Source organism: Crocuta crocuta, unplaced genomic scaffold (assembly GCF_008692635.1).
Source record: "Crocuta crocuta isolate KB4526 unplaced genomic scaffold, BGI_CrCroc_1.0 scaffold233, whole genome shotgun sequence".
Classification (NCBI taxonomy): Eukaryota; Metazoa; Chordata; class Mammalia; order Carnivora; family Hyaenidae; genus Crocuta; species Crocuta crocuta.
Genome location: NW_027529526.1, coordinates 822,201 through 835,977, shown reverse-complemented (window position 1 = coordinate 835,977; position 13,777 = coordinate 822,201). Strand labels below are relative to the sequence as shown.

General features: G+C 47.9%; 1 protein-coding gene across 1 annotated transcript in view; it reads left to right on the top strand.

Annotated features, from left to right (window-relative positions):
• The window catches only part of NAV2 (neuron navigator 2), a 270,778-nt gene that overhangs the window by 226,741 nt on the left and 30,260 nt on the right, over nt 1–13,777 (top strand). Inside the window, 4 exon segments of the mRNA XM_077761085.1 lie at nt 3,990–4,073; nt 4,458–4,569; nt 5,882–6,027; nt 9,093–9,265. Coding sequence (XP_077617211.1) covers nt 3,990–4,073; nt 4,458–4,569; nt 5,882–6,027; nt 9,093–9,265 — 515 coding nt within the window.

The window sequence follows — 13,777 nt, the reverse complement described above, 5'->3', positions numbered from 1 at the left end:
ATCTATGGCTTGGATGTGGGGCGGTGGCCAGGGTGGAGAGGAGACGAAAGTTGGGAAGAGAGGCATTGAAGAAAACCAAGGGGCAGGTCACCTCACACTGGCTCCCGCTGTTAGGCAAAGAGTTTGGGTTTCCTACTCAATTCAGTGTGTTTCAAGCAGAGCCAGTGAGGTGGCTGGGTTTCCTCCTCATGAAGCTTGCTGACTGTGGTGTGGTTACGGAATTAAGGGGTCCTCCAGGTCCAAGTGGAGGGGTCCTCCAGTCTGCAAAGGAGCCCTGCTGAACAGTGAGGCTGAAGTCCAGAAGGCAGAGGCTGAGGTTTCAGAAGGCGCCGGGGTACTCCTGAAGCAAGGCTTCCTGCCAGGAGCGCACAGCGCAGGGACCCCAGATCCATGTGTGTGAGCCTGTCTGAGCACAGCCCGCACAACCCCATAGGATGCTGTTAAGATGCAAAGCAACTTCAAAAGGTTGTCATCCTTGGACCAGGAAGCTGAGTCAAGACTCAAATTAATCATTTACCTGGAGTTTTTGCCCAACTAATTCCTGGCTTGAGCCCGAGTCAACTGAAGGAAATGGTTTCTCTTAAAATCTGTGCACGAAGTGCTTCGTGCAGTACTTGACCTTAATTACAGGCACAGAAACTGGTAACTTCGCTCACCGTTGTTCATTCTCCTGAGTTCTCTTGCATTTCTGGGAGTCCCTGAGTTTTTAAAACCCTCACATACCAGGCTGCTATGTGTTTCGTTACCCTCCTTTATTTTCTTTGCTTCTTCCACCGTCAGTAACGCTGTCAAAGAGCATCAGAAATTAATGTGAGATCTGAATTTTGAAGCTTAGAGCTTATTTAAAAAAGAAAAAGAAAAAAAACAACCTGGAGGTATTCTGTGGTTTAGTCTTCAAGTGGGTACCATTTGAATCCAAAACGAAACCCCAGACTCAATGAGGCCCCCTGGAGTTAATCTGAATATGAGATTTAACAGCAACCCCCATCTTAGGTGGTTTTTTGGGCTACTCCCCTGGTTAAGAATTACTGCTGTCAATTGTTGCCCCCTACTAATCAAAACATAGATGAATTTACTTATCAAAGAACTTGGGTTAATTCCTCCACTGGCCTCATGCCCCCTAAAGGACCTTACATTGGGCTATTTGGAACTCTCCTGTGTTCCAGAAGAGTCAGAGTGAGGTCCCTTACATCATTATTATTATTCCAAAAGTGTGTTTGGCTCCTCACAAAGCCATTGAAATCCAGTATTGTTTCAAAGTAAATATTTAGTCTTACCACACGCCACCGGCAGCCCTCACGTGTTTTATTGTCTGCCATCTTTCTCACAGGCCAAGCTGTGTTTGTTTTTCTAGGACAAACTACTCAAAGCCACCTTCTCTGGGTGTTTTTGTACCCCTCGTGTTTGTTTTCCTGGGAATGTGAGACTGGCACTTGGTAAGAAGGCTGTTGTGTGGCTTTGAACCAGGCTCAAAACAGCTTCTCAGCCTGTGTTTTCACAGTTGCTCACAACCCGAAGTCAGTCCTTTCTCTCGACAGCAGAATGCGAACCTCTAGCTCTTTAGAGCAAACGAAGCTGCTTCTTGAGTTTGCAAAAACATAGCTAGTTTTCTTGGGTTAGGTTTTTGTTTTTAACTGAATGGAAAGTACGAGTGCCTATGAGTAGAATCCTGGGGGGCAGTTGAAGAATTCAGATCAATGGAAATTCAGTCCTTTAAAGTTAACCTTATACTCTGGTTTCTCTTCAGATTGCATAAATCTTTCGCCTTTTACTAAAGTTAACCTTGGCATTCCTTTGAAACGGTAGGGTTAACAGTCCTTTGTTTTCAACATCTTTGCCCTGACCCTCTTTCCTTCATCCACCATATAAACTGTCTTAAAGTGATTGGCTTTGCCATATTCTCCCCAGCAAAATAAGCATATCTCTTGATTTTGAACTGCAACAGCATTTTCTCAATTTTTCATACTAAGAAGGCAATGCAGTCAGAAAGAAACCAACTAATCCACTTATCATTTTTATTACAAGAGGTCCTGCTTCCTGCTAACTCCTACAGCTGTTAGAAAAAAAGACCCAACAGTTTCTGCTTGATATGTCTTCTCCTCACCTGTCCCTGCTTGATGAAGTCTAGTGACCAAGGCCTCTGACTTCTCCGATCTCTCCTCTTTTTTTTTTTAATATTTTATTTATTTTTGAGAGAGAGATAGAGATAGCATGAGCAGGGGAGGGTCAGAGAGAGAGGGAGACACAGAATCCGAAGCAGACTCTAGGCCCTGAGCTAGCTGTCAGCACAGAACCCGATGCAGGGCTCGAACCCACGAACCGTGAGATCATGACCTGAGCTGAAGTCGGATGCTCAATTGGCTGAGCCACCCAGGCACCCCACCGATCTCTCCTCTTAACAGGACATGCCCGCTGACCCTCTCCACAGCCCAGGACAGTGGGCTGGTTCTTACCCTACTTTTATTCTTCACTGAGTACATCAATCATATTTTCCTCTAGAATGTTACACATGCGATCAGATCTCACTTCTCCCTCCTCCCAAGACTCGCATTTCCTCTGCCTCCTGTATCTGCCCACCCTCTCCTAGAGCCCTTTTCATCTCTCCCCACCTGTGTTCTCATCCTCTCTTTTATTGCTTTCTCATTCCTAAGCCTCTTCCTTCCCCCACAGTGCCCACTCACTCCTGGGTTTTGCAATTCCGTAGAAGTTTATAGACCGTTCTCACCTATATTGTCTCACTTAAGGCTCACAGGAACCCTGGAAGAAAAATAGATATTGCTCCCATTTTATAGGTGGAGAAACAGAGTCAGCAGGATTAGCTCCCTTGTCCATTCTTGATTCTTGATTTTAACCATATTATCAGGATCCTCAGTCCACCAACCAGTATTTCGCCTCCTGCTGTGTGGAAGAAGAAGTTTCATGTTAGGACACAAGCTTGCATCTTATCCTGGAAGAGGGTTGCAGACAAAGGGGCAGACAGAAAACCATCACAGTTCTCGATCCTAAGATACATATTTTTTCCCCTACATTTTAAAAAAAAAAAATGTATTTATTTCTGAGAGACAGAGATTGACCGCGTGAGGAGGGGGGGTGGTCAGAGAGAGAGGGAGATACAGAATCTGAAGCAGGCTCCAGGCTCTGAGCTGGCTGTCAGCACAGAGCCTGACGTGGGGCTCGAACCCATGAACCGTGAGATCATGGCCTGAGCCGAAGTCAGATACTTAACCAACTGAGCCACCCAGGTGCCCCTCCCCTACATTTTTAACATCTCTGAAAGTGGGATACATATTTTTCAAGATGTCTTAGTACTATAGAGAACAATGGTGTGTCTGATGCCGGGTTCTAACAGAAGCATATAAAAGTAGAGAGGGGCCTTGGGGGAAAGTTGGAATTCCCTGGAGGAACCAGGGAAGGTTTCTCCAAGGAGGTAGCAGATGGGCCTTTCGGTGGCTTTTTATTAACCAGAATTATAACAAGCAAAATATGCCAACCACTCTACTCTGTTTATCCATCTCTACAAACATGCACGATATGAGCCTCTCCTGTGAGCTTGGCATTTGGTGGCCAAAAGCGTGGTGGAGCAGAGAAGACCGACATGAAGCACAGTCACAGGAGTGCGTGTCTCTGATAGTGACACCGTAATGCACGTAGATCAGCAGTCCGTGTGCTTTTGAGAGTGAACATAAGGGAGCCAATCCATCCTGAAGGCATGAGCTTAGATCTCTTGAGAAGGGTGTGTAAAGGTCAGGGAGGCAGTGGGGAAAGCACATATAAAGGCCCTAAGGTGGGAAGAGGCGTGGGATCTTTGAGGATATAAAAAGCTGGATCCCAAAGAGAGGGGGTGCAAGGGGCTCCAGGGGCTGAAGAATTAGACGGGAACTAACTCACGTGGCCCCAGGGAGGATTTCAGTCCTTAAGACCCAGCACCCAGTAGGCTCTCTTGCCTTGCAAGGTGATCTAACCGAGGTGGTGGTTTCTTTTCTCCTCAGGCTCACCTGGTGGCAGCCTTTGAACAGAGTCTTGGAAACATGACAATCAGGCTCCAGAGTTTGACCATGACAGCTGAGCAAAAGGTAAAGGGAAAAAGGGTGCTTTCCTCCTCCCTGCTTGGAATGAGCAACAAACCTAGAAATAATACACCCTTCCGTTCCAGAGTAGTATAGAATTTAGCGCACTTGAACTATTGGAATTGAATCGTAAAGAGTAGGTCTGTTGAATGCAAATGTGACCGAGACGGAGGGATGGCCACAGCATCGGGGACCTGTCTCACAGTCCTATTTCCGCTGCTTCTGTGTGCTCATATGCCCATTGAAAGTGGCTGCAACCTAACTGTAAGGGACAGAGGTTTTGTGGAACTCCTTCGTTCCCTACCCTCCTGTGCTGAAACCGAGTTGCACTTCATTTGAGCTCTCTCCAGAATGACTGTAGGATGATTGCTATTTTTTTGTGTTCCCCAGGATTCAGAACTGAATGAGTTAAGAAAAACCATCGAGCTGCTGAAGAAACAGAACGCAGCTGCTCAGGCTGCCATTAATGGAGTAATTAACACACCAGAGCTCAACTGCAAAGGTAAAAGGAAGGAAATCAGCCTTGGAACCGACAACCGCTTGCCCTCAGGAACTCTCCCCTGACAACAAGCAGCGCAGCCTCCCTGCCCCAGGGTGTGCGTCCTTGTCAGTCACTTGAATCCAGTACCTCCAGGCCTCAGGGAAGATAGCGCTTCTGGTTCAACCTCTTCCCTGGTGTATCGCAAAAAAGGGAAGCAAATACTTTTCATTGGCAAAGTGTCCGAGTGTTTCGCTTCACTTACGCCCTTGTGCTTAAGGCCCTTAACCTCAGTCATGCTCTGATATTTACATACTGACTTGGGCTCACCTCAAATAAGCATCTCTTGTTTGTCCTGGAAAATATCTCAGAGGAAATTGCTTCATCCTCGTGTGTCTTACTCGGGGGAGAAACGGAGTGGTGAGGATGCGCTCCCTCCCGCAACAGTGACTTTAACGGTAGTGGTCGAAGTAGTGGTGATTTATGGAGCTAAGATTTATGGAACACGCACTGCGTTCTAAGCCCCCTGCTCAGTGTTTTCTCATTTTCCTCCCACAACAATCTCATGAGTGCAGTGCTGGTCCTCTCCACGTTGGGCTGATTGAGAACGCTGAGTTACAGAGGCGAGAGTCGCTTCCAGAGTATAAGATACAGAAGTGGGACTAGAACCCACGTCTCTCGGACTCTGAGACCAGTGCTCTTAGCTTTAGTTCTGAGCTGATGCAGAAAACTGGCTGCAAGCCTTATTTCGGTGTCCCTGCTATTTCAGACAGTGTGATTTCTGGCATCACCATTATTTTAGCCGTCAGGCCTCCCAGAGAGTAATGACCAAATGGAAATGGGAGGGATTGTCGAGAGCTGGGCAGCCTGAGGAGGCATAGAAGGCATTCCAGGAAGAAGGAGTATCACACGTTAAGACCCTGAGATGAGAGGGGTTCGGCATTTCCACGGAGCCAAAAGAAGGTTCAGTGCAGCAGGAGCATAGAGAGCAGTGTAGGGTTCGGGGTGGCCTGACAATACAGGTGACTATGCCGTGGTTCAGAAACATGGTCGGGTACCTATCTCGTGCTCAAGAAAGCTGGTATTGGGGGGGATTCTCTTGATGCCTCCTCTGACTTCTGTTTGGTCAAGTGGAGAGACTGGGCCCTCATGTAATCAACTAAAGAGGGAGTAACATCTATGTGTTCAAAGATCTTCAGACCAGCTGCTGAGAGTGGAAGGTGATGCCTAATGGGAAATACTCGGGGGTGTGTGGATTTAGGTATAAAAGTCATTGCTTGGGACAAAGGACTGGGCTCAAGGCAGCAGCTGCTGACCTCCTGCCTTGGGTCTGCAGGAAACGGTACCTCCCAGTCTGCAGACCTCCGCATCCGCAGACAGCACTCCTCTGACAGCGTCTCCAGCATCAACAGTGCCACCAGCCACTCCAGTGTGGGCAGCAACATAGACAGTGATTCGAAGAAGAAGAAGAGAAAGAATTGGGTGAGTGTGCATCCAGAGACTTCCATGGGTACCTACAGACCGGTGTCCCCGCCCCAGAAGGAGCTCAGGCTCACTCCTGACTTCAGAGCATAGGCTTTTGGGAGCAGATCCAAAGAAGTCTGTGAATATATTTCTGCCGAATTCCGTGCTGTGCTCAGCCAAATGCCAGGACTTACAAAATCACCACCACCTTGTAGGATTGCTGTTTCATGAGACTTTATGTGACATCCTCCTCTTTCATTTCATATACGTGTCACGTCATCATCATCACATGGTAGCCACAAAGTTCCAGGCACTAGAACGAAAGTACTCTTAAGTGTTTCCTCTTAGTTATTTGGGGGTGGGGGGTGTATATTACCAGTTATCCCATCATTATTCATAGTCCTTCTCTGTGTACTGACACGATTGACTATGATAGCATTAAACCAACTTTTCTCTAAGCAGTTTTTGACCTGTAAGTAAAAGTGTCATGGTGGAGAGGTGCCTGCGTGGCTCAGTCCGTTAAGCTTCCACTCTTGATATTGGCTCAGATCACGATCTCACAGTTAGTGAGTTTGAGCTTTCGGGCTCTGCACTGACAGCGAAGAGCCTGCTTGGGATTCTCAGTCTGTCTGTCTGTCTGTCTGTCTGTCTGTCTGTCTGTCTGTCTGTCTGTCTGTCTGTCTGTCTGTCTGTCTCTCTCTCTCTCTCTCAAATAAATAAACTTTTTTTTTTAAAGTGTCATGATACATATGTTAGGAGTTCAGGCAAGGTTTTAAACTGGAGAGTTGTACTTCAAAACAGCAAGTTTAATAGACCCAGTTTCCAATGCATTGTTTCTCCATGTTTCCATAATCCCAATGAACCACTTGAATTTCTGTACAGCGGTGTCTTGAAGTTTTTTCCCATTCTCCTGGAAATATTCCACGCCCCTACCTTTTTTTTTTTTTTCCAGTAAGCTCTACACCCAACACGGGTCTTAAACTCACGATCCTGAGATCACGGGTCATATGCTCCACTGACTGAGCCAGCCAGGCGCCCCCTACCCACCCAGTTTGAGTTGTGTGGAGGCTTTGGAGTTCTGAATGACATTTGCTCCTCCGTGTCTTCATCACAGGGATACCCCAGGTTGATCTGAAGGGAGCTAGTGCTCAAAGGGCCCCATCTGTCAGTGCTGACCGCATCGTGTGTTCAGAGTAGCTTCCATGTCCTTATTCATCCCATATGCTTCTACCTCATTTCGTGTTATCTTGGATGGGTGGCGAGGTCTAGCAATAGAGGAGTTGAGGTTTGAGTACTTTCGGTTATTGCTGACTTGCACTGAAAGACTATAAGGCTGGTTCAGTGCAACCCTCTCATCATAATTATTAATTTTTTTCTTTGTTACTAATGGCTTTCAGTCAACTCCTTCGCTGTGCCTTAAATAGGATTAACGTATGTTGCTGTTTCTAATATACTGTTCTGTTGATAATTATGATCTGCCTTGATTGTCAAAGCGAAGAGAGAATTCTTTTCTATGAAAAACAGTGTTTATCCATTTTCTCCAATTCAAAAAATAAAACATTTATTTGCTTTAAGACAGTTCTAGGTTATCAGTAGAATTGGGGAGGATGGATAATTGGCATTCTCAGGTAATCCCAAAGCTTAATTCCGTCTGATCTTTGCAGTCTCCTCTTCTGCCTTGCCTTTTGCCAGAGGTAGAGGCGAGGATTTAGGTTGGTGGCTAGTGTACCAGATTCTTCTGTTTCTGTAACTGGAAATACGATGAAAAGTAGGAAATGGGATCTTGATCACTCACACACTTGACATGCCATTCGTTATGGATGAAATGCCGATGGGTAAAAAAAATCCCATTAATTATTTCAAAATGACCTGTTTCTAAATTCCTTAATGGCTAAGAAAACCTCCAGGATGTTTGCAGAAGGAAAGAAAGTTTTTAGGGAAAAGGAAATTACTTTTTAAAAGATCCTTTTTCGATGCAAAACTCTTTTGGTCTAGAAAATATGTGCTTATTTTCAGAGAAGACCCTGCACTTTAATTCTTTATTCTCATTAGAATAAATATTCTCATCAGACTTTTCAGATCAGTCTCATGATGTGGGGAATTTGTGATGTACTAGTTCCCTTTTCCCAATATGGTTGATGAATTTCTCACAAAAACCCACTTTTTGAGTAACAAGTGAGTTGGCTAGTTCCCTGCTTGCTTTGTCATCTTAATGTGTATGCCAGGATCACAGGAACTCCTGAGGAGATATTCCCAAGGGCTATTTTGGGGCCTAGGGCAGCAGCGAAGCTAATCTTGCCGAGAAAAGAAGACACAGACATGCCAAAAACGAGTTAAGGCGCAGCGAGATGGCTGGTATGAGACAAAGCATGAGAAGCACAGGAAGGTAGGGGGCAGTCATTTCAACTAGACAAAGAAACTGGAAGAACTCGGATTGTAGGGCCTTCTAGAAGCACTATTCCTTGCCTTTCCTCATGGAGGAAGATGCCCCTCATGCCTGAAAGATTCGTGTTGCTACTGGAAACCTCCTCTGTGTGCGGTGTTTATGATTAGCCACGTCATGTCTCAGAAGTCCGAAGCTTTCCCTGTCACTGGCTTTCTCTGTTAAAAATTGTCTTTTTTCCTTCCCCTTCCCCATTTTTGCTTGCGTTTTCCCTGGCAGGTCAATGAGGTAAGCAAGACCACCGTTAATATCAGATACCAAGCTAACCCATCCATTGATATGACTAATCTCACCCGCATCCGCCACCATGTCTGAGCATCCTGCTTTGTTGCTGTGTAACCTCATCCTCCCGACATCCATCTGCTGAGCCAGGCTCTGTCTTGCTGTTGGCATCTAGCCTCGAAGCAGGAGTAGGCATGGAATGTCACCCACAGGTCCAGTCCTTTGAGCTGTCAGCACCAGATAACTCTTCTTCCCTTACTGCACTGATTCAAGATAGCTGTTGGGAACCTTTGTCATGGGGTGGGGAGGGGGAGGGGAGTAGGAGAATTTATTGCTCTTTTGTCTGCATGTCTCTGTGTTGCCGAGGCCTGGGTGTTGGGTGGCAGCCCGTGCCAGGCTGACAGTCTCGTTCCTTCAGTTACGCAGCTCCTTCAAGCAAGCCTTTGGGAAGAAGAAGTCCCCCAAGTCTGCCTCCTCTCATTCAGACATTGAGGAGATGACCGATTCTTCGTTGCCTTCCTCGCCAAAGTTACCACACAACGGCTCTACGGGTTCCACTCCGCTGCTGAGGGGCTCTCACTCCAACTCCCTGTAAGTCTGTCTGTCAGGGACACACGCCAGGCCGACGATGCCTTCGGCCTCTAGGAACACCCTCAAACAGAAGTGGCTCATTGTCCTGTTAGGATACATCTGCCCCTTGGGATCTTGTATGTCATATTTCATAGGACTGGGCGTGTTCTACCAATGTTTCAGGACTGGAGAGGTTGAAAGAGAAAGTAATCTTCTGTTGTCCTGGTGGCGTCGCTGTGGTAGCCATCGGCAAGTCGCTTGACCTCTGTTTCCATTGTTCTATTTGCCAAAGTAGAATAATGGTTGTTGGCTACTTATCCTGTCCTAAGGAATGGACGAGATAATGGATGTGAAAGAACTACAACCAGCTTGCTGGGAGGGAAGATGGTGTTATGCGTGTTCATGGTTTTTGCTGAAATTCCAGTTCATTTTTGTGACAGGAACTAAAAGAGATGACACCATTCTTCTGTGATCAAAATTTGGTGTTGACTCTTCCTCCAAGGTCAACACTCAGCATTTGGAAGTTGAAAAACTGGAGAAGACTCAGTGACCATTCTCTTACCGAAGGGTTCTACCTTTGGTAAAATGATTCATCGCCATGCACTCCCTTAGTGAGTTAACGTCCAGTATTGGTTTCAGGAGTAGAATTCAGTGATTCATCATTTATGTACAACACCCAGTGCTCATCCCAACAAGTGTCCTCCTTAGTACCCATCATCCATCTCCCAGCCACCTACCCCCATCAACCCTCAGTTTGTTCTCTACCGTCCAGCGTCTCTTGTGGTTTGTTTCTGTCTCTTCCCTCCCTCTCTTCCCATATATTCGTCTGTTTTATTTCTTAAATTCCACATATGAGTGAAATCATAGGGTATTTGTCTCTCTGATTAACTCATTTCACTTAGCATAGCTCCATCCGCATCATTACAAATGGCAGGGTTTCATTCTTTTTGATGGCTGAGCAATCCCCTAGTAAATGTTAGAGGAGCCTGTTTGTACAGAGCTCCTCGGGAGCACAGCTGGTTCTGCTAAGTGAGACAGGTGCTTGCTCACGTGACATCGGCTTATCTGCTCTTTCCCTTGGCAACTAGGTGGGTAGAAGGGAAGATCGTCTTCTCTTGCCTAGCCAACCTCCCATGATTTCCACTGAGCACCCACTGATCATTGCTCCATCAGAGGTATAGGGAGACAGTCCTGTGCCCCGTCTAGTAACAGAAGGCCCAGACTCTACAGGCAGGAGCGCATCAGGAATGGCTTGGGATGGACAAGTGGGGACCCAGGTGTCAGCTCCCCCAGCAGTGAGAAAGATGACCCTTGCCCCATAGGACTGCATTCCCTTAGAGACCATCGTGTACCAGGCCGAGAGCGAAAGAACTGGAGTTCAGGTGTGAGTAAGATGAATCCGTGCCCAGGAGAAGAGCACCACTATGGCTGGGGTCCAAATGGCCACTGAGCTAGGGTTGGACAAGGGAGTGGGTCGTTGTAGACAGTTTCCTCATTGATGAAAAGGAAATTAATTACATCTACGTCCCTGGATGCTTGGGAGGGCCCAGTCTGATACTGTGCATGAAGGGTCTCCTACCTCTTCTCCCTCAGTCTCAGGGAGCCAGGGGTGTGGAGCTGTCCCTAAGTCCACTCAGCCATCCAGCCCCGCTGCTGAAAGGCAGCAGCCTACGTAAGTGTCCAGAGGCCGGCTTACCAGATGGGTGCAGGCTGTGTGGGCAGGGGGCTCAGCCAGGTCTTTGTGGCACACCAACCACGTGGTGGCCACGGAAGACAGAAAGTGGAAGGTAGGAAATAGCATGTGGGCTCCACTTTTCAGCAGTCCCACCCACCCATGAAGCACGGCTCTGTTGGAGGCTCTCCATTTTACATCATTAGATTAGCAGCTCCTCTGCTCTTGAGGAGCACCCTGGGAAGAGGGAAGCCACTAGAACACGTACTTCCTTATTGGTGAGGGTACAGACCCGGGGAGGGGAAGGGAGAGGACACTAAGGATAGGCCCACAGTGCGGCCCTGCATTGCCCGCTCTAGGCCGTGTTCTTGTAAAGAATTAGGTAAATGCCCAAGAGTGTGAGTCCTGTCTGACCCGCAAGGTGCCTCAGAGGTTAATAAGAGGCCTGTTGCCTGTGACACACATGCCACCATCCCAGAGCACCTCAGTTTCTCTGACTAGGAGAAAAAGGAACTTCTCACCGTTCTTTATTTGTGGATTGAAACATTGTATGTAATAAGCCATGTGGGCAGGGCACTCCTGTAGATGTTCCACAGAGACCTAAGATGACATTAACCAGAGTCCCACCCCTGGGGATCAGGGACCAGTGGGGACACCCAGCATAGCTCATTTCACTTTTGAGCTTCTGCTCCAGCTCCATGCCGGGCACTGGTTACAATGGCGTACAAAGATACCCGGTTCTGATAGACCGGGGCGAAAGGCCGGCATCAAACAAGTAAATGTGAATAAACTAGAAAACAGCCAGCTCAGGGTTAGGTTAATGCTAGGAATTAAAATAGGGTGTTGGGATATGGAGTACTTGGCAGCAACTATAGACAGGATGGTCAGGAAAGGAGGTGACATAGCAGCTGAGATCTTCATGACAAGCGGGACCACTGGATAGTTTAGTCAGTAACACTAGCTGCTGTAACAAGTGCAGTCCCAAAGCTCAGTGGCTTTACGTATGACCATTTGTCTCTGTTCACTGTGAACCCAGCACAGATACTCCTCGTCAGCCGCGCAGCCTGCTGGATGGCTCCTTCCATCTTGTGGGCCAGCCATCCCACCAGACCCGAGTCCTCTGCTGAGGGCTCTGCGGCCAGCCAGCAGGGGGAGCGGGGGAGGGGAGGGAGTGCAGGGGTTTCTCTTGGAGAGTTTTATGGGCCAGGCCTGGACGAGACACATGTCCTCTCTCCCCACAGTCCACCGTTCTGTGGGGCCATCCCAGCCACGAGGGAAGAAATGAAATCTCTGCACCCAGGAGGCAAAGGAAATAGGCTGTGGGGAACAGGGCAGCCTTATTGACCCCCGGATAGCGCAAGGAGCCTCAGGTGGAGACAAGCTTTGTGTGTCGGGGAAGAAGGAATGGCCAGCATGTGGCTAGTGTGGCTGTGTGATAGGAAGTAGGGAAGTGACAAGAAAGGAGGCCATGGAAGTAGGCAGGACCAGAATGCGAGAGGCTTTGAAGTCAAAGTAAATTTGTATCTGCTTCTATGTGTGATGGGTTATCAGCCATTGGGGAGTTGTTTTTTTGTTTTTTTTTTTAAGTTTATTTATTTAAGTAATCTCTATACCCAGTGTGGGGGTCGAACTCACAACCCCAGCTTTAAGAGCCGCTTGCTCTACCAACTGAGCCAGCCAGGCATCCTGTCCACTGGAGAGTTTTAAGCAGGCATGTAAGATCACCTGAATTCATGTTTCACAAAGATCGGTCTCCTTTCTGCTGATAAGGAACACAGAGGAAGGGCAACCACATAAGAGGCCAGCAGCACTCTCCTCCTCATCCACCCCGCTGTGGCCTGGTTCCTGCCCTTTGAGCACTCCAGTCACGCCGCACCCCCCCCGCCCCAGGCCTTTGCCCTTTCTTTGTCCTCTTCCTGGTACACACCTCCTCCAGATAGTCTCTTCCTTCAGGTCTCTGTTCAATGTTGAATAACAGCATAAAATAACACCCCCATAACCGCCAGCACTCCCTATCGCCCCCCCTTTCCCGTTTTATTTTTTACCATGGCACATACCACCATGTGTATGATTTGTAGATTTCCCAGGTTATTTGTTCTTTGTACTTCTCCCCACCCCACCGCCACCCAAAAATCTACAGTATAAAGCTACATGGAAGTAGGTACTATTGGATTTGCAGATGTTCATATTATAGGTGAAACAAACAATAACAGGGTAGTGGTGAGTTCTGGATGTACTTGAGGTGTGTGCAGGAAGAAAGTTGACAGCACATGGTGATGTGGAGTGTGAGGGGAAAGGGAAGAATAATCTTTGAATATTCCTAGATTTGCAGCTCGAGTACCTGGGTATGTGGAAGCGTTGTTTCTTGAATGGGTAGGAAGTGCAGATCAGGGGTGGGGGGGCATCAGGAGCTCTGGTTTGGCTGGGTTAAGTCAGAGCAGCTCAGGAGGCCTCCACTTGGCCATGCCAGCCGGCCTGGGACTTCTGGAGGCGTAGATCTGAGGGACGTGGGCTCATAGGTGGCATTGAAAGCCGGAATCTGGAGAGTTCTCCAAGGGGTTGAATGGAGATGGAAAAGAGCCAGAAGGCCAAGGACGGAACTCTGGGTGGTCTGAAGAGAAAGGAGAGCAGCCAGTGCGATGGGAAGAGGTGGGAGGAAAGCAGGAGCAGAGAGAAGAAACTGCTGGGAGAGGGGTGGTAGCTGGGTCAAGTGCAGCTCGGTGGTCAGGGAGGATGAGGAAGACGGGATGATGCACTGGGCCATGCAGCACTCCCAGCAGCCACTGCCAGAATGCTCCCTCCTAACCACTTTCCCCGTAGGGACCGGGCGGGGCAGCCTCTGGGCACTGCTGACCTTCTCT